Source organism: Haliotis rubra, unplaced genomic scaffold, assembly GCF_003918875.1.
Source record: "Haliotis rubra isolate DU_JTF1 unplaced genomic scaffold, ASM391887v1 Scf241, whole genome shotgun sequence".
In the NCBI taxonomy this organism is placed as follows: Eukaryota; Metazoa; Mollusca; class Gastropoda; order Lepetellida; family Haliotidae; genus Haliotis; species Haliotis rubra.
Genome location: NW_025766459.1, coordinates 978,769 through 999,489, shown reverse-complemented (window position 1 = coordinate 999,489; position 20,721 = coordinate 978,769). Strand labels below are relative to the sequence as shown.

General features: G+C 42.8%; 2 protein-coding genes across 2 annotated transcripts in view; both read left to right on the top strand.

Annotated features, from left to right (window-relative positions):
- Positions 1-291: 291 nt before the first annotated feature.
- Positions 292-20,721, top strand: part of LOC124278791 — a 41,762-nt gene continuing 21,332 nt past the window's right edge. The window contains exon 1 of the mRNA XM_046714565.1: positions 292-465. Within this exon, the coding sequence (XP_046570521.1) occupies positions 300-465 (166 nt within the window). The 5' untranslated portion in view covers positions 292-299. The remainder of the gene's footprint in view (positions 466-20,721) is intronic.
- On the top strand, positions 15,092-19,828 carry LOC124278762 (alpha-L-fucosidase-like). The gene is made up of 2 exons (XM_046714533.1): positions 15,092-15,259; positions 19,554-19,828. Exons 1-2 carry the CDS (start codon positions 15,102-15,104, stop codon positions 19,807-19,809), a joined length of 414 nt encoding a protein of 137 aa, XP_046570489.1. The 5' UTR covers positions 15,092-15,101; the 3' UTR covers positions 19,810-19,828.

The window sequence follows — 20,721 nt, the reverse complement described above, 5'->3', positions numbered from 1 at the left end:
CATAGAGCTTATATTTTTAACGTCATTTGAACTGCTTCCTTTATCCATATAGTCGTTCCATTTATAAATGAAAACAAGAGAATAGATTAATGATGCCTCACATACCCATAAATGTTTATTTCACTTCATTATGTCAAGGTATTATTGTCTTATTGACTTGTGATGAACAATATGCCGTGGTCTGCTTTTTAAGGCAGATACAAAACAAAACATATTGTCAGTAGTTTGTTCCACTGGTGATTGCACTTGTAATATGCAAAATGATCTTTATGTCAAGCAGATAATATCAGCTGATCAGGATGCGTCTGTTCCTTGTCCTACTGCTTGTGGCTGTGGTGCTGATGTCGGAATCGGACGCCTGGAGAAGATTCAGGATCAGGGTCCGCGGCAGGAGAATACTTCGAGCCGCTGGACGGGCGTACAGGATTTACAGGAGATACAAACACATCATCAACCCAGCCGTCGGTAAGGACTGGAATATGTTCCATAAAAACGCCTTAGACTTATTACCTTTCAGTATATCAATATTTGTTGAGGACATCCATTCAGTTACGTGAAGGGTGTCTGTGGTGATGATTTGGGCGACACTTATTTCTGCTATGTGTATAATCAAGGCACACCAGAAGACAACGGTACTCGTCTTCGTTAAGAATGTATCACAGTTTTGACATGTTAATATATTTTGGTATACATTAGTTTTGCTATATGCATTTTCTGCCCTTGAGTTGAGTACCGTGCGGGATCTACAAAAAGGACAACTGGACATCTAGATCACGTACATTGTGGATCCTTCTGAAAAGTGTTGAACGCTATTAATACACTATACCATTTAGTAAGTGATGACCTTTTAATACGAAAAGAGTCGACATTATGTAATTCTCCTACATTTTCAATGTGAGCATCATCAATTGTTTTGAACGGCAACATAGTGAAGATTGTACAATAAGAAACCGATAAACTGATGGAACCACAGCAAGGACGCATTAAAAATATGTCATGAGTATGGCGAAATGAGGTAGCACGTCCCAGTAAAGATAACTGTCAGCAGTGGTAGGCACTATTTGAAAATGTCAAATTCAACTTTATATGTTTATGATGCTTTGAGACTAAGAAATGTGTTACCTTATGAAGATGTGCAAAATGTCAGGTTTCCACAAAACAAATCAAATACTGTTCTTGGGTGTTTGAGTGATCGCATGAGCTATGAGTATGCTTCTCTGAAATCTCTTTCAGTTAGAGAAGCGTTTTGTCATGTATATGGGATTCAACTCTGAATTATGAATTACTGCTTTTGGAAGTACTGCTTCACCCGTTTTGATAGAGTATTGGAATAATCAAGGAAAGAGAATCATGTCACTGTCATTTAAACAAACTGAACCATTAATTGTCTTTTGGGGAAAATGTCAATTTATTTGTTCAATGCCATTACTTTGTGACATTGTATACTGCAAGAGGATTACTTTAAGACATTTATGTTCTTTGGTTGCAGGAGCCGTACTTGGAAAGCGAAGTATTGACGACCTTGATAAGAACAAGGATGGCAATATTGACCAATCTGAAGCCGAGGAACTGATGGAAAGACGGGCAGCCGAGGATCTACTTTCATTGGCTGATGAAAACGGTAAAGTAAACTCACCGTTCACCTAACCACTATGTATACTGTCCCTACAACTCGCACATTAATCACGGGTTATTCTATTGTGAACATGTAAATATTTCCCAAGTAATGGCCACAATTTGACTGATGATTTCAACAATTCCAGATGATTCAAACGTGAGTTTGGAGGAGTTCTCGAGGAGCATCCATGACTTCATGACCATAGATTCAGGTAATAGGACATGACAAGTACACTTGTACTGGTTTTGTATTAAACGAACATTTCAGATATTGGTGTAGGTTTTTGTACATACCGTGTACATAACGCTGATGTAAACAGTGTTCTAGTTATATTACAGTGAAGACAGACCGAGATCATAATCAGGAAGAATCCCTAACCAGTCTTATAGACCTCGCGACTGTAAGCTTTGATGTGAAGTATGACTGAACTATAGTTGTCCATGTGTATATTAATGAGTATCTGTTATTTTCTTACAGACCCAGATTTGCGAAATGTACTCGAGAAGGAGTTTGCTGATGCTTTCGACTCAGAATAATGATCCCAATCAACAAGTTTATTGAAAATGTCAATAAATCATCCGTTTGTAGATGCTTTCAAGGATGACTCAGAGTGATGCTCCTAATCTACAACTGTATTAAAATCTTTCAATAAATCATCTCAGTAAACGAGAATTGTTTCATGTCTGTCGTTTATGTATAAACTCTGTTGATAATTACAGTTGCGTCCCTTAGTCGTGTTAGTATCCGCTGATGGATGAACCCTGTTAAAAAGGTAGTTACAGTTATTGCCATGATGCATCTTAATCAGAGTACACGACGCGGCTGTCAACGTCACAGTAACATCAAACGTCTATACACGTGTACCGAGAGCATAGTAACGAAATCAGAATAACTGGCTGATGAAGAAATAGGAATGGCGATATGGTCACGTGATGTGGTCATCAAGAACCAGAGGGAGGCCACACTCTTCGACTTGGTCGACTGTCAGTTTACCTGAAGTCATGGCGATGCATAATATAGAAATGATCCCTGAAAGTATCATTTTCAATTGCACTCAGTCGGGTTCCCCAAGCATTTGATAGGCCAGAACGCAAAATGGCTTGTAAGACCTGCCTTTCTGCCACTGGAACCATTCTAATTTACACTTGTCACAGGGGTTTCACAGTTTCGGTGTTGTTTTTCCATGGCCATGGCAACAGATTTGACATGGACACGAGCGACCCCAAATTAGTAGGCATTCTTTCATGATGCAACTTTGCACCCGAAAGAACAGGGTTTACCAATTTGCTCTTATTGTCCTTGGAAGACCATGTTATAGTGATGATATACGTGCATCTTTTGGAAAAAATTGGATCTATCTTTGTGTGGCTCTGTCTCTTTGTCTATCTTGTTTAATAATGGTGTAAGAATCCACAATCTGCAATAAAAAATAGTTGCTAACGCCGTATGCTGTATCATCATGTCAAGTATATGTACATGAGAAGTATATGTGGATAGTATGATGTGAAGACCATCAGATTAACAGAAACAGCAAAGTAACTGAATAATACAATTGGATGAGGCCAGGTGGGGAGGGATTAAGCAGAAAACCAATAAAAACAAACTCCCAGGTGGTAATAGATAATGGCTATGGCTTGATTAGCTCGTTGTTGTGGATTCTTCTGTGGATTTCGATGGATTCCAAAATTTCTTCACCAACCTCAAGCAGCATTCCACTTAGTCGTTAAGAGGACCATGTCGACCACACTCCAGGCAAAACCCAAACTGACGAAGCATTAATCATAACAAAAATAAAAGCAATTTAAGGCAAAGAAAGACTGGCACAATATTATATGTGGCGGCCATTTTGAAATCCAAGATGGCCGCCAATGGGATGATTGAAAGTTTCAACCAAAGATGTCTTGTCCTAATGTTGCTACATGCTTTGGGTGGTCCGTTGAATCAACAGTTTGGGTGCCGTAAGACAAATGAGGTCTTCGAAGAGGAACACTTTTTATGGATAGACAACTTCTTTGTTGCAGTAGTAGTTGCGACGTTTCGGTGTAGATCCTAACACCGTTATCAAGCAAATGATACACAACATTTGCACAAGGAGAAATATATACGGTGTATGGCGGGTATTGGGTTTATGCAATAGAAGAGGTTGATGTACGGTGTGTTGATATGAGACTTGTTGTGATAAGAAATGATTGAAGCCAGTAGACAAAGGGTGGGTTATTCCTGATTAGGCTTGATTAGTTGATCGTAAGCCGTGGGGGATGTAATAAGCTTGATCTCTGTTGATTGCCGGGTTGAGTCGTTTGATGTTGATTGCCTCTAAGAGTTTTCTTATCTTATAATCTGACGGTTGGCTTCTAGGATGCTGATGTTGTTCCAAAGTATGGTATGGTTCGGGTGGGCTTGGGTGTTCAACTTCATCATACCAGCTTCTAAATGCCACTTCAGGAAGGAAGAAAATGAGGTCTTCGTTGATAGTTTTGTTCTACACGTGTAACCAGCCACCTGCACCTCGATTGTTGCATACCCACTACACAAACAATGAATATATATCACCTGCTACGAATGACATGAGTAACTACAAACATCATGTCTCAGTTGAATACCATTTTCGTCTTTACTGGAGGATATTTCTATATCAGTTAATTTGTGAATATCTCAAAAGGGTTCCAGTTAATAGAAAATTATATTCTGAGATTTAGATGGGAGCATTCCCATGTAACAGCAGCATAAGAAACAGGTGACAGCCAGCTCATGTCAGTTCATTCGTTAGAACAATCATCTGTGAGTCTGCAAACTGCAATTACATGGTGTAGATTAATTTAATATTGACCAGACACAATGCCTTAATTTAACATCTGGGTACAGACTCTCGAAACGGTTATCAAAATGTGGAGCGCCGTCAGATCTTGAAATGGCTCAAGGTACACCCGCCTCAAACTACTTAATGGCTGTGGATGCATTCAGTGGAGGAACATTCCTGATAGAGCTCACATATAAATAACAGTGAGTGAGTTAAAATTTAACGTCACATCGGCAATATTGCAGGCATATCTTAATTTAAAACTAGTACGCTATCATAAAAATATATCACGAGAGACAACAGTACAATATAAGATCGGGCTATAGATCACCATATAAATAACAAGTTAAGTGACATGTAATATTTGTAAGACTGATTTATTGAAACCATTTTGTAAACATTTTGATCTGGGGCGTGATTCATGATCTTCGACTCTCTTTGTGGGCCATCATAGTTGGCACATTTTGGATGTTTCTGGGAGTCAGTATCGTCATGGTGGTATCCACAACGGTGACACTCCACATAGTTATAATCCTAATATACTCAGCAGCAAAAACACGTCAATACGAATTCAAACTTAGATGGGCACTGTAATCAAATCATTACAGAAATGGACATAATAAGCGGATCAAAAACATTTTTTTGTGTACAATATCTTGACACTCAGCACAATTCAAGACATTAAGTAAACGTTTGCAGTCCATTCAGACTCTTGACTTCAGTATCTAGTGTGATCACCAGCGTCTATGCATGGAGTGCACTAATCGATTGATGAAGGCCATTGGCACTTTGAACCGCACAAATGAGCAAGAAATCGGCTGTGTTCGGCCTTGGTATGACAATATTCAGTCTCCTCTGAATTTCATCCCAAAGATGTTCAACTGGGTTTAAATCAGGACTAAGGGCTGGCCACTGCATAATGTTGACACCGTTCTGCTGCAGGAAGTCCCGTGTAGCTCTGGCAGTATGGACCCGGGCGTTATCATGCTGGAAAATGTAGTTCCGGTGACGTGCGAAATATAGTATGACGAGGGGTCTGAGAGCTTGGTTGATGTAGTGCATCGCTGTGATGCCGCCTCCTCTCTTTGGACCAAGGTTCTGGAACTCCACAGGACCCACTCTCTGGTTCAGGCCAATTCCACCCCATACCATGACGCTTGCACCTCCCCATGAGTCTCTTTCCATAACACATTGGTATGAGTAACTCTGGCCACGTCGTTGCCATATTCTTGTTCTGCCATCTGCAGTTGATACGCAGTACCGACTCTCATCTGTGAACAGAACACTTCTCCATTGCCTGTATCGCTAGTTTTGGTGTTGTAGGGCAAACTGTAGACGTTTACGCCGATGACGAGGGGTGAGGATAGGTCCACGGTAAGGTCTACGGCAATGGAGGTTCCCGCTGTTAAGACGTCGGCGTACTGTATCAGTACTGATTGGTCTTCCGCGTGTTCCCACTGTCTGGCGTGCTGTTTCGGGTGCCTGCATGAATGGATTCTGTATATGCTGTCACACAATATGGCGGTCTTGTCGTCTTGTGGTCACCTTTGGTCTGCCAGTACGGGGGCGATCATTTGAGGTGTTGGTGGCCTGGAAACGTTGCTGCAGCCTGTAGATGGTCCGAACGTTGACCTGGAAGTGATTCGCAACGGCTTGTGCAGTGTGGCCAGCTTCAAGTGTACCTAGCGCCTGGTTCCTCTGAGCTGTCGTGAGAAGGGGCATCCTGCTGACGTTGTGAATGTTTCAACCAGGTTTGGGGGGTGCACTTTATAGGGCTGGTCCTTATGAACAGTACATGCAGCCTGAGTTGCATGAAAAACATGGAGAACACCGTACCATCTCCGAGATCAGGTTGCGTTTTTGAGACCATTTCCTGGCTTCCATTCTGAGTTTGGGAAGGAATGTCTTTGCTCAGGTAAAGTTGGAGATGTTGTCAGAAATATACAATTAAAACATTAAATGAGTTTACAGTTATCCGTTTCTGCGAAGGAAAATTCCGAAGTGACGTTTCATTTGCTGCTTAGTATATATGCTAATAGAGCTTAGATATAAATAACAGTATAGGAGACATTAAGAGGTGCTAGAATGATTTATTGAAATCATTTTGTCAACAGTTTGATTGGGAGCTTTATTCTGGGTTATCCTCAAATGCATCAGCAAACTGCTTGTCGAGTTCATTTTGCAGCTCTGGGTCTGAAAAGAAATAATTGCCACTCATCAAAATATATATCCATACAGGAATACACGCGTTAAAAAGTGATCGAATGCAACAGATGTCATATTTTGGGTTACAATTTCTCAGAAAACGCAAAGCAAAATATGACAAAATTATGTTCCTTTTATTACTTTCTAAATGGCTTTGTGTATTCAATGGCAATAGGAGCCATCGGTTTACACTGGTCAGAGGGGTGCACAATGTAGGTGATCTGAACTACCAGTCGTCAGTTGCATTTTGTGGAAGCCAAGGTGTCTCCGTGGGTTAGATGGTGAACTTGTGTGGCCGTGATCTGATGCCTATCCGGGATGGAACTGAACCCTAAACCCTACTTGAATCTGTACTATATTTACAAAGAGTAATCCAAAATATAACTTAATTCTGGCAATGCTTGATACAAAACAAACACCAAGTAGTAGAGGGAATGATTGTCCGGGACCAAGTCCAACAAAAGCCTCTGCAAAGCCTTATTTCCCAAATAAGGCTTTGGTCGGACCCTTAGCTCTTGCTACCATTACCCCTACTATTTTGAAAAGTAGTAAAATGTCCCGGCAGCCACAATTCCCCAAGGGAGAAATAGAAATGTATTGCGCTTCCTCCCAAGGGGAATTGTGTATCACATCACACAAGTTGTGACGGCGGGATACGAACCCCACATGTACAGCTTGCGCAGACTATACATAATGGGGTCGCACCACTCAACCGACTGAGCTACCGCGGACTTAGCTGAAGTAGGTCAGTTTAACGGGTATTGTATCACACACCCACGCATCACGTTGACAGGATCAATAGTCCTCTGTCTGGCCCATCAAGTAGTACAAGGTAGGTTCGTCTGATTTTATTTTCACTTTATCTATGTACACGTGCCGCTATGTCACGTTGACCTCGATGAAACAGTTTAATGTGAATCGCCTATGATCTCTTTGGTGTTCGTAATAAAGGCTTGCTGGGCTTTTTTCACCCCTTGTTCTATGTACTTTTTTTTCTCATCCTCGCTTATAGCAGACTTACGAGACTTGGATCGAATCTCTTGTTTCATTTTGTCATATTTTGTGAGTTCAGAGAGGATCAAACGAAACTCCTCCTCCGAGATCTTGTTGTCAGTGAGTGCGGTAGAAATAAGATCGCTTATGGTGTTAAGCTTTGCTTCAGCTAGAACCCTGATCTCATCATGCTTCAATGCTTTACGATGTAGTCTGCGGGATACAAGCTTAAGCACCACCCCCAACACCCCTGTCACCCCAGCTGTTATTTCGAGCCCCATCACTATAGGTGCTGCCACGATGGTAGCTAACAACCCAACACCTGCCACCCCTAGCCTAGGGCTTCAACGAGTCCATTTTTTTGGACTCGGGTACTCGAGGGGGTGAGACTCGACTCGGACCCGAGTACTCGAAATTCATACCTTTCAAGCAAACGATCAATTGTCAAGATAGTTACCTAATCATTTTAAGAAGTGAAATCTCAAACGATGTATAATATTAACTCATCTGCAGACTTGTAACAACTAATACCAAGTTCTGGAGTGTATTTCGAGTATAGTCAAAAAAGGCAGCTAAAATTAGATTTGATAGTTGACATATTTGATCTCACCATTTTGAACTACTTCCTTCTGGACGCTGCTGTCGATTACCTTCCTTCAAAACAGAGCTCGACAGTCTTTCATACCATCAAGTATTCGTGAATGCAACAAATATTTTGAATCACCATCATGTGATTAGAACTAGAATTATTCAGCCTCTTTACCTATGTGGTTAATTGAATTATCTCATGTCAGTTTTATTTGTCAATAGCATTCGTTTTGAGCATGTAATTATTGTGTATATTTTTGTGAACTGTGTATATATTCATTTTGAGACAGTTTGGATGTATGAGAATTTTCTGCGGGATAATAAAGTTATATCTTTTTCTTAATATTAGACGTTAACGGCCGCTCATGCTTAGCACATGGCAGACAGTCCGTCAACGTCAATAATTCGAGTTATCTCCCCTTTTCGAGTCCTCGAGTCCTTGAAAATGGACTCGAGTCCAGCTAAACCCGACTCGTCCTCGAGTACTCGAGTACCCGTGGAAGCCCTACCCTAGCCCCATGCTGGTTGTCATAAGGGTGGTATCAACACCGTCCACGGCATTGAAAGCTCTATGGTACTTCTTATATAGTGCTTTCCGCTTGTCGCGGTCTTGTTCTAGTTGACGTTTTACATCACATAACTGTCTCAAGCGGAACCCGTCTACGGTTTCCAGGGTCTTCACTACTTCATCTATGCCTGGGTATAGCCCCATTCTGTGTGTCTATAATATATCTGATAAAATATTTTTTAATTGGGGATCAGTTAATACCCGATCAACGTACTTGAAGTTTATAAGGCCTACGTTCTCGGGTATCTCAATAGAGGAAAGTTCAATAGGTAAAACTGGGGAACTTCTAAATATACAGGAGCTGTAAAAGGGGGGCAGCAACCCCTCACCATCCTGTCGTATAACGAGACTACAATAGCTGTCTTTAGTGGCCTGAATAGATGGGGTTATTAGCACCCCAGATAAAAGGTACCATGAGGACCCACGGGTATTTTTTAAAAAGAGTGTTATGATTAATGTGGAGCCTGGAGGCATAAGCCTAGGCAATGGTGGTAGGTTAGAGTATATATTAAATGATAACTGTGCATTCCCCCCGGTTGCATCTAACATGTAAACCGGGTGATCTGGGATTTGGGAAAGTCTAATTTTTTTAGGGCCGCTGGATCTAAACCCCCCAAGCAAGATACCGCTGTTCTTAATTTCATCGATATCCCTAGATCCATGATTACGAAAAGAAACGTAAGGTGTGGTGAGGGTTATATCGAGCAACCATTTGGGTCCTCTAAAGTGTTTTTGCAGGAGCCAATGGTCTATTTTCATCCGCGTATACACGTTGCCTCTCAAGCGTAGGACGTACGAGGTGTCATTCTCGCCAGGTTGATTGAATCCCTCTACGCCCCCTAGATCCCCGAGAGTGATTTTGGGTAGATGATCGGTCATTACCGCCCGCCTATACACGTTGTCTTTCAAGTGTAGGACGTATGAGCCACCTCCCTCACCAGGCTGATCGAACCCATCCGTGTCCCAAAGGTCGTTAAGCGTGGTGTTGGGTCGATGACTGGTCATTGCTATAATACTATTACGATATAATTTCCAACTAGTAGTTTGCTGGTATTAGTTTAGGGGTATAGCTCAATCCTATAATATATTTTAATTTGGTTTCATTTAACCTTCGATTAATGTACTTAAAGCTGATAACACTTAGATTAACGTGCGTGTAAAAAAGCGGGGTCTTAGCTCTACTTCCATTAAGGAGACGAACCCCATCAAGGCTTGCTAAAGGTCTGTGTCCCGGCACCTTAATAATGTTACAACGTTGGTTATTACACCTGTCTCCCCAATGTATCACCATGATCTCTGTCTTCACCTTCCCACTGGAAGCTAACATGTTGCCCGAGTGGTCTGGTATTGGTACGACTTGGACACTAGATTCCGGAACGAACGATCCTATAATCATACCGTTGTTCCTAATCTCGGAGATAGTATTATTTTGTTTCAGGGAGATATAAGGTGAGGTGAGGGTTAAGTTGAGTAACCATTCAGGCTCTTTAAAATCTGATAACGACACCCGCCTATACACGTTGTCTTTGAAGTGCAGGATGTATAAGGTGTCTTCCTCACCAGATTGATTGTCCCCTAAGTCGTTAAGTGTAGTGTTGGGGTGAAGCCAAGACATTGCTATAATACTATTACGATATTATTTCCAACTGGTTTTCTGATAATAGTTCAGGGGTGCACTTCACCCCCATGAAGTGTATGTTGTCGGGTAGGAAGATCTTGGTTAGTGATAACGTGTCTTCCACGATCACGGTGACACCCTGCAGACTGGTTTTGGAGTCGACACCCACCCGCACGTAAACGTTGCAAACGTGATACTGTTGTTGTTTCCCCCACCGGAGTTTGACCCCCTTCACGATTTCAACATCATCCTGCGATGGTTCCCCTAGGTAGACTTGGATGACCAGTGTTGAGTTCGCCGGTAGACTCTCCAGGATGGTGACCACGCCTTCGAATTCAGACACCAACTGCAATACCACGTTTTGCATGCCCGCTTTACTCGATAGCATGTGGGCTGCCATACTGGCGAGTGGGCTGATGACTACGCTACGTCTCTGAGTCGGGACGTAAGCCACGAGCAGGGTTCCGTTGTTCACGACTTTGTTTAGGTGGTTGTCTTTGTTATCCGTGAACACGTAGGGGGAGCCGAGCCTAATATTGAGAAACCAGTCGACTTTATCGGATAATAACACCCACTTGTCTTCATCGGTGAAGACGAGCGTATATGGTTTGTTTCGGGCGACGGTAGTGCTCTCAACATCGGTTAAGTCGAACAGTTTGCCCCCGAACGATGGGTATATTATCCAGTTATCATCACCGGTGTTGACAAGGGTGTACTTAGTGTTGACGACCGCTCTTGAGGTATCTACTATATCACTTAGGTTGCTTGTACCATTGGAGGGGGACTTCAACGCGTTTGTAAATGCTGTTTTTCAGTTGCAAGGCGTACAATTTACCATCTACTCCGGGGTCGTCGAATCCGCGTGTGTCCCCGAGGTCGGAGATCCCCACATTGATGCATTTTTTCAACTTCATTCCGGGACCTTGTGCGCTGGTCATTTTATGTGCAGGGTTATGCTGAGGTATCCTATATTCACGAGATTATGATTTATATCTAACACCGATATTATCAGCTCAGGGATGTTGCCCTGGGTTAACCTCTTATACTGCCGCGGTGAAAACGACTCGGTTCTGCAATCGTTGTATTTCTCCGTTTTCACCGGTACGGCTCTCAGTATAGTGGAAGGGTGGCCCCCTTGAATGTTGTCCGTTGTGCTCACCTGGCTGAGATGAATGCACAGCTCTCGGTACGGTACTAGGTCGGGTAACTTCGTGCCTGTGGCGGTAGTCGTTGGTTTTATCTCGTCAGGCTGTATACCGAGTGTCCTCGCCAATGGTCGACCGAGCCTCAAGGAGTTTCTTCCGTTGTTGATTAACACCACTGTACCGTTTGAGTCGTTCATCTTGAGTTCGGCTCCCAGGGGTTTGAAGACCTCGTCGCTTAGAGAGCACACGCTGTAGTAACCGTCAATTATCTGGTTGCTAGCGCCACCTACGAACAGTTTATTGTTGCTAGCGTTGATGTTAGTCCATCGTGGTAGGTAGGTGATATCGCACAGTGCGACTTCGAGTTGACCCGACGTGTTATCGATCGCGTGCGTCAGCTGAACGGCCTCGCCGCTCGTTATTCCTGGAAGTGTTATGTACATGTTAGAGTATATAAACTCATTATATAATAGTTTTAAAATGTACAAGCCGGGAGTGTTTTATCCTAAACAGGACGTAGATTTCCCCCCACATGAAGATCGTGGTTGCTCCTGGGTTGTATTTCAACACCCAGTTCATAGATGTGTTCCACAAGTATAAATTTCCGGTGACTAACGCTAAGGTAGTTCACGCTTGGTTCAACAACCCGATGCAGTTCTGGCAGAATCAACTCAACTTCGCCGTGTGGTGCGCTACAACGGGGTGTGGTGTGACATTGACCGACACACGGCGTGGCCCACTGAGTCAGTCTGTGTTCACGTTTCACGTGTACTACCAGGTCAGGCGTATCCTCAAAGAGATCAGCGCCCCGCTCCCACAGGAAAAGGCATGGAATGCAGTAAACAACCAGTACGATAGACGGGCCTACGAACGTATTTGCAACGAATTCGAACTAAACACGAAGACGGATTGGCGTTTGCCGGGACCGAACCACGGGTTGGGTATCCCCATCGTTCACAACATACCCCTCGTGGAAGCCAGCGAGAAGTTGAAGGAATGGGGATACAAGTCGTATCATCACCTCACAACCAACGAGTGGGATGACCGTTACATGGCTTTCGACAACAGTAAGGATTACAGAGTCTGGAGGTTTGAGCAGGGGGGCAGCGGATGACTGGAAAAAGTTCATGCTGGACACATCGAAAGGGTTCACTCGTGCCGGGGTAATCAGGTTAAACGACTCAATTCGAACGTACGTGTGGGCGCTGTTGGGTGCGCAGACGCAAACGCGTTCCAATATCCTAGGCAAGGGGACTGCTTACGACGCTCAGAAACAGTTCGTTGTCAACGTTGAGGATGCTATCAATGCTCCAGTTGATCTCCCGAGTGCCATTAAACGCTACCAAGACGTGTTGGAATACGCCAGGTCGAAAGTCGACTACGTGTTCGACGTGGGACTGTACATGGCTCCGAGCGATATGCAACTGAGAGTAAAAAAAGTGGTGGGCTACAACAACGAAATAGTCATAGCCACGGCGGACCAAAAGTTGGGCGTCAACCTCGATGTCAACGTCCCCCACGTCCCATCACCCACGACCGGTGAAACGGGTATAGTGGCGCCATCCCCGGAGCCTAGGGTTCAACCAACACCCCCTGTGGGGGGTGACCCCACACACACAGCAGCACATTGATCGTAAAACAGCCATGGTGGTTGGTGGGGTAGCTTTGGGACTTATTTGGTTAAAAATTCCTTAGCCGCTACGTACACGAGACCCACCACACCGACGATGGCTGCCCACAGGTTTTGACTGAGCCACGTGGCAGTTTTAGCCAGAGCGCTCAGCAACCACGAGACGATGCTACCCAGGATGCCGGGCAGGGCTTCTGCGGCCTTACCAGCCAGTTTAGCCAGGGCTTCCCCTAGTTTTTTATCCACTCTTTGACACCACCTGTCAAAAAATAATCGAAAAATAATTGTTGCGTACCAATTACGCATTTAAAATGTTAAATACACAAAAAGGTTAAAACAAATGCGTACGGAATATATTTATAAAAACCGCTTGCGTAATGAAAAAGACATCGATTGCTATCAAGTTGTACTGTTAGTATAGGACTAGTGTTGTACTGTCAGTATAGGATGAGTGATTTTTTATGAAATCATTTCCATTATATTTAAGTTGGTTTTGATTAGGTATGGCATAAGGCAGAACATACCTGCTTAGTAAACGTACTCAATGACGTAATACTTAGGTGAGTAATATGACTGGAATACTCACATATTTGAAAGCAGTGGGTAACGGAAAATGAAATACCCACTCAACATTCATAATACCCACTCAAAAAAAATACAGTGGGTACAGTACCCACATAAATCAAATCTTATCTGGAGCTCTGATTGGTCGGAGTGTATATACGACCAAGCAATCAATCATGTTTTCTCATAATCGAACACAAACAATTCTGGAACACTTGTTTTCATTAACAATATATTTCACAAGGTTGGTTTTGTCTGTTACATTTCATAAGCACTACAAGCTCGTTCCAAGTCATGATTGAATATATCTTAAAGACTCTAAGAAATTTATGTTCCTTACATATTTGTCATCCTTTAAAGATATGAAATTTTGCACCAAAAAACCCCAAGAACTACATGGTTTTTTTTCCTTATTTGAGCATTAACAAAAATAGATATGAAATTTTGCACCAAAAAACCCCAAGAACTACATGGTTTTTTTTCCTTATTTGAGCATTAACAAAAATAACCAGGAACATTTCATAAATGACGCTAACCAGTTTTTTTCGATGATTGATCGGTTGTAATGAACAAATCATCAATTATGAGATTTTAACCAATTCCCAACACTAGTGGACATTACCGAAACACAGCATTCAGAGTAACCAGGGATAGAAATACTTTTTTTTCTAAGTGTGCCTAAGGGCACCAGACAAATATTTTAGGTGTGCCTTTCAGAAATTAAGTATGCCCACATGTTTTTAGAATAAATGACAATGATGATGATCATTTATAATTTATTGTTAAATAAAGAAATGGGTAAATGAGCATTCAAATATGTATGGTATTATTCAGTTTGGAAAAAAAAAATTGTTTGGGGGATTAAATGACTGAATGTGAGTTATGTGTCTAGAAAATTAGGCGTGTCAAAAGGGCACAGAGAACATTTTTCAGCCATGCCATTTCAATATTTACTATGCCATGGCACACTAATATATGGGGTATTTCGAACCCTGGTAACAGACTTTTAGCTTGTAAATAAACATAACTGAGTAGTTCTCCTACAGACTGACAGTCAGTACAGGTATATTGTGGCAGACATCTTGTATATATCCTAGCTTCTGGAAACGCACATCAAGTATGTACAATGGAGCAACTATTGATGTTCCTGATGGCTTTCCTTTTGATGTGACTGAAATTTCTGAATCAAGGTGGCATTGAATGTTAGTAAACTGACATCTCATTCACATCTGCATTAAATGTGGATGGTCAGTTTCCTGAGAGTTGACCGGAACCTCCTGTTTGTGACATCTTCATGCAGACAGATATAAAGGTACTGAGGATAAACACCTGACCCAGTTATGGTTTGTTTCTTCACAGCTGTGGCGGCAACATGCTGATGAATGTTGGACCCACCAAAGATGGCCTGATCATACCCCTGTTCCAGGAACGCCTGCTGAATATGGGCGAGTGGCTCAACGTCAATGGTGATGCCATCTACAGTACTCGTCCCTGGACTTTCCAGAACGACTCCCTCACCAACAATACATGGTAAATATTGGATCCTAGCCGTTATTGTTCTGGAATTGTGTTCCTGTGCCAACATATGATGTGATAGTGTTTCTATACCAACATATGATGTACGTGATAATGTTTCTATGACAACATATAATGTGATAGTGTTTCTATGACAACATATAATGTGATAGTGTTTCTATGACAACATATAATGTGATAGTGTTTCTGTGCCAACATATAATGTGATAGTGTTTCTGTGACAACATATAATGTGATAGTGTTTCTATGACAGCATATAATGTGATAGTGTTTCTATGACAACATATAATGTGATAGTGTTTCTGTGCCAACATATAATGTGATAGTGTTTCTATGACAACATATAATGTGATAGTGTTTCTATGACAGCATATAATGTGATAGTGTTTCTATGACAACTATAATGTGATAGTGTTTCTATGACAACTATAATGTGATAGTGTTTCTATGACAACATATGACATGATAGTGTTTCTATGACAACATATGACATGATAGTGTTTCTATGACAACATATAATGTGATAGTGTTTCTATGACAACATATAATGTGATACTGTTTGTATGACAACATATTATGTGATAGTGTTTGTATGACAACATATGACATGATAGTGTTTGTATGACATGATAGTGTTTCTATGACAACATATGACGTGATAGTGTTTCTATGACAACATATGACATGATAGTGTTTCTATGACAACATATTACATGATAGTGTGTCTATGACAACATATGATGTGATAGTGTTTGTATCTCAGTTGAGGCAGCCAACAAAGGCTGAAATATTTTATTATGCGCACACAGACTATAAACACTAAACTCAAATAGTGTTTCATGCCAATGTAGGCTGGAGAAGTATAACATAAACAAGAGTCAAAGAACTTCCAAATTTGCAATGTCAAACTCTAAAGCACTGACCAGTGTATATCACAAGCAGTGTCCCACGATACATCCAGGGACAGATTGACCAGTGTATATCACAAGCAGTGTCCCACGATACATCCAGGGACAGATTGACCAGTGTATATCACAAGCAGTGTCCCGCGATACATCCAGGGACAGATTGACTAGTGTATATAACAAGCAGTGTCCCACGATACATCCAGGGACAGATTGACCAGTGTATATAACAAGCAGTGTCCCACGATACATCCAGGGACAGATTGACCAGTGTATATAACAAGCAGTGTCCAACGATACATCCAGGGACAGATCGACCAGAGTATATCACAAGCAGTGTCCCACGATACATCCAGGGACAGACTGACCAGTGTATATCACAAGCAGTGTCCCACGATACATCCAGGGACAGATTGACCAGTGTATATCACAAGCAGTGTCCCACGATACATCCAGGGACAGACTGACCAGTGTATATCACAAGCAGTGTCCCACGATACATCCAGGGACAGACTGACCAGTGTATATCACAAGCAGTGTCCCATGATACATCCAGGGAGAGACTGACCAGTGTATATCACAAGCAGTGTCCCACGATACATCCAGGGACAGACTGACCAGTGTATATCACAAGCAGTGTCCCACGATACATCCAGGGACAGATTGACCAGTGTATATCACAAGCAGTGTCCCATGATACATCCAGGGAGAGACTGACCAGTGTATATCACAAGCAGTGTCCCACGATACATCCAGGGACAGATTGACCAGTGTATATCACAAGCAGTGTCCCACGATACATCCAGGGAGAGACTGACCAGTGTATATCACAAGCAGTGTCCCACGATACATCCAGGGACAGACTGACCAGTGTATATCACAAGCAGTGTCCCACGATACATCCAGGGAGAGATTGACCAGTGTATATCACAAGCAGTGTCCCACGATACATCCAGGGACAGACTGACCAGTGTATATCACAAGCAGTGTCCCACGATACATCCAGGGACAGATTGACCAGTGTATATCACAAGCAGTGTCCCACGATACATCCAGGGACAGATTGACCAGTGTATATCACAAGCAGTGTCCCACGATACATCCAGGGACAGATTGACCAGTGTATATCACAAGCAGTGTCCCATGATACATCCAGGGAGAGACTGATCAGTGTATATCACAAGCAGTGTCCCACGATACATCCAGGGACGGACTGACCTGTGTATATCACAAGCAGTGTCCCACGATACATCCAGGGACAGACTGACCAGTGTATATCACAAGCAGTGTCCCACGATACATCCAGGGACAGACTGACCAGTGTATATCACAAGCAGTGTCCCACGATACATCCAGGGACAGATTGACCAGTGTATATCACAAGCAGTGTCCCACGATACATCCAGGGACAGATTGACCAGTGTATATCACAAGCAGTTTCCCACGATACATCCAGGGACAGATTGACCAGTGTATATCACAAGCAGTTTCCCACGATACATCCAGGGAGAGACTGACCAGTGTATATCACAAGCAGTGTCCCACGATACATCCAGGGACAGACTGACCAGTGTATATCACAAGCAGTGTCCCACGATACATCCAGGGACAGATTGACCAGTGTATATCACAAGCAGTGTCCCACGATACATCCAGGGACAGATTGACCAGTGTATATCACAAGCAGTGTCCCACGATACATCCAGGGACAGATTGACCAGTGTATATCACAAGCAGTGTCCCACGATACATCCAGGGAGAGACTGACCAGTGTATATCACAAGCATTGTCCCACGATACATCCAGGGACAGATTGACCAGTGTATATCACAAGCAGTGTCCCACGATACTTCCAGGGAGAGACTGACCAGTGTATATCACAAGCAGTGTCCCACGATACATCCAGGGACGGATTGACCAGTGTATATCACAAGCAGTGTCCCACGATACATCCAGGGACAGACTGACCAGTGTATATCACAAGCAGTGTCCCACGATACATCCAGGGACAGACTGACCAGTGTATATCACAAGCAGTGTCCCACGATACATCCAGGGAGAGTCTGACCAATGTATATCACAAGCAGTGTCCCACGATACATCCAGGGACAGATTGACCAGTGTATATCACAAGCAGTGTCCAACGATACATCCAGGGACAGACTGACCAGTGTATATCACAAGCAGTGTCCCACGATACATCCAGGGAGAGATTGACCAGTGTATATCACAAGCAGTGTCCCACGATACATCCAGGGACAGATTGACCAGTGTATATCACAAGCAGTGTCCCATGATACATCCAGGGAGAGACTGACCAGTGTATATCACAAGCAGTGTCCCACGATACATCCAGGGACAGATTGACCAGTGTATATCACAAGCAGTTTCCCACGATACATCCAGGGAGAGACTGACCAGTGTATATCACAAGCAGTGTCCCACGATACATCCAGGGACAGACTGACCAGTGTATATCACAAGCAGTGTCCCACGATACATCCAGGGACAGATTGACCAGTGTATACCACAAGCAGTGTCCCACGATACATCCAGGGACAGACTGACCAGTGTATATCACAAGCAGTGTCCCACGATACATCCAGGGACAGATTGACCTGTGTATATCACAAGCAGTGTCCCACGATACATCCAGGGACAGACTGACCAGTGTATATCACAAGCAGTGTCCCACGATACATCCAGGGACGGACTGACCAGTGTATATCACAAGCAGTGTCCCACGATACATCCAGGGACAGACTGACCAGTGTATATCACAAGCAGTGTCCCACGATACATCCAGGGACAGACTGACCAGTGTATATCACAAGCAGTGTCCCACGATACATCCAGGGACAGATTGACCCGTGTATATCACAAGCAGTGTCCCACGATACATCCAGGGAGAGACTGACCAGTGTATATCACAAGCAGTGTGCCACGATACATCCAGGGACAGACTGACCAGTGTATATCACAAGCAGTGTCCCGCGATACATCTAGGGAGAGACTGACCAGTGTATATCACAAGCAGTGTCCCACGATACATCCAGGGACAGACTGACCATTGTATATCACAAGCAGTGTCCCACGATACATCCAGGGACAGACTGACCAGTGTATATCACAAGCAGTGTCCCACGATACATCCAGGGACAGACTGACCAGTGTATATCACAAGCAGTGTCCCACGATACATCCAGGGACAGACTGACCAGTGTATATCACAAGCAGTGTCCCACGATACAACCAGGGACAGATTGACCAGTGTATTCAGTCACTGAGGCGGAACATCCAATCAATGTTTGCTCATTTTACGACAAGCCTAGATTGCCAGGAACCAATTGTTCCATTATATCATGTAACTTGTGTTGTTTCAGGTATACCTCTAAAGTGACGGCCAGTGGCCGGAATGTGTATGCTATCATCCTCGACTGGCCGAAAGGGGAGACTCTGAGCCTTGGCCGACCTTTGACCACGGTTGCCACCACAGTGAGCCTGATGGGATATCCTGGGAAGTTCAACTGGAAGGAGCGAAGCACTGGCGGCATGGACATCGAGATTCCAGCCATCCCCATCAACAAGATGCCGTGTAAATATGCCTGGGCGTTCCAGCTGACTGGTATAGAGAATTGATGAAGTAGGACCACATAGAAGCTGGACTGGAGCCTTGTAAAATCAAGTGTCCTGTTTATCACACCCAAGCCATAACAAAGCAATGTTATTTTTAAGAACTGTTGAGAAACACTCTTTCATCTCCAGTTTTCATGAGGAACATGAATATTTGTTTAACTGCCCAAGCAACAGTGTGATCATTCAGTATGTATATTATATTTCAGTCTGGTACACTGGTATGATTTCTAGCCATGTAATCTTCCCCACCAGGAAGTGGGTCCTGGCTCCATATGATGAACTCTGTGTACAGTGGATATACATTTCTACATGTGTGTATGTTTTTGTTTAGATGTGTACATATTTCTTTGACATTCCATTGGATGGTAAATGTATGTCCTGTATACAAGTCTCTGATTGAACACAGTATTTGGGCATTAGTGGTGTCCATGGGTAAAAGTCACGATATTCTTCAAACACAACATGGAAGGACATTTAAAAACATGCCTACAATTTGAACCAGTTTTGAAGAAATATCCAAATGTGATATTTATGATATCATTTGAATTTGAAAACAAATACATGCTAATATGCTTATAAGGCTGTTCTAATAGGCCTATTTCATATACAGGTATGTAACTATTTATTTCACATGATATTGACTGTGGAAATGTAGACACATTCTGGACAGATTGTACATGCCATACATGAGAGAATCTTGTGTCCTATGATTGTGATCATTGAACTGAATCAGGCACTATTCAACCCTTTCACGACTTCATGTATTTCTGTACTTTAACTTGCTTATCATATTCACACCCATTTTGACGTTTCTAAGTACAAACTGTAGTTTTGAAATACAGACTATAATTATTCATAAAGCCTCAACTAATTAAATTACATAAATGATTGGAAAAAGTTGTGTTTTTTTTAACA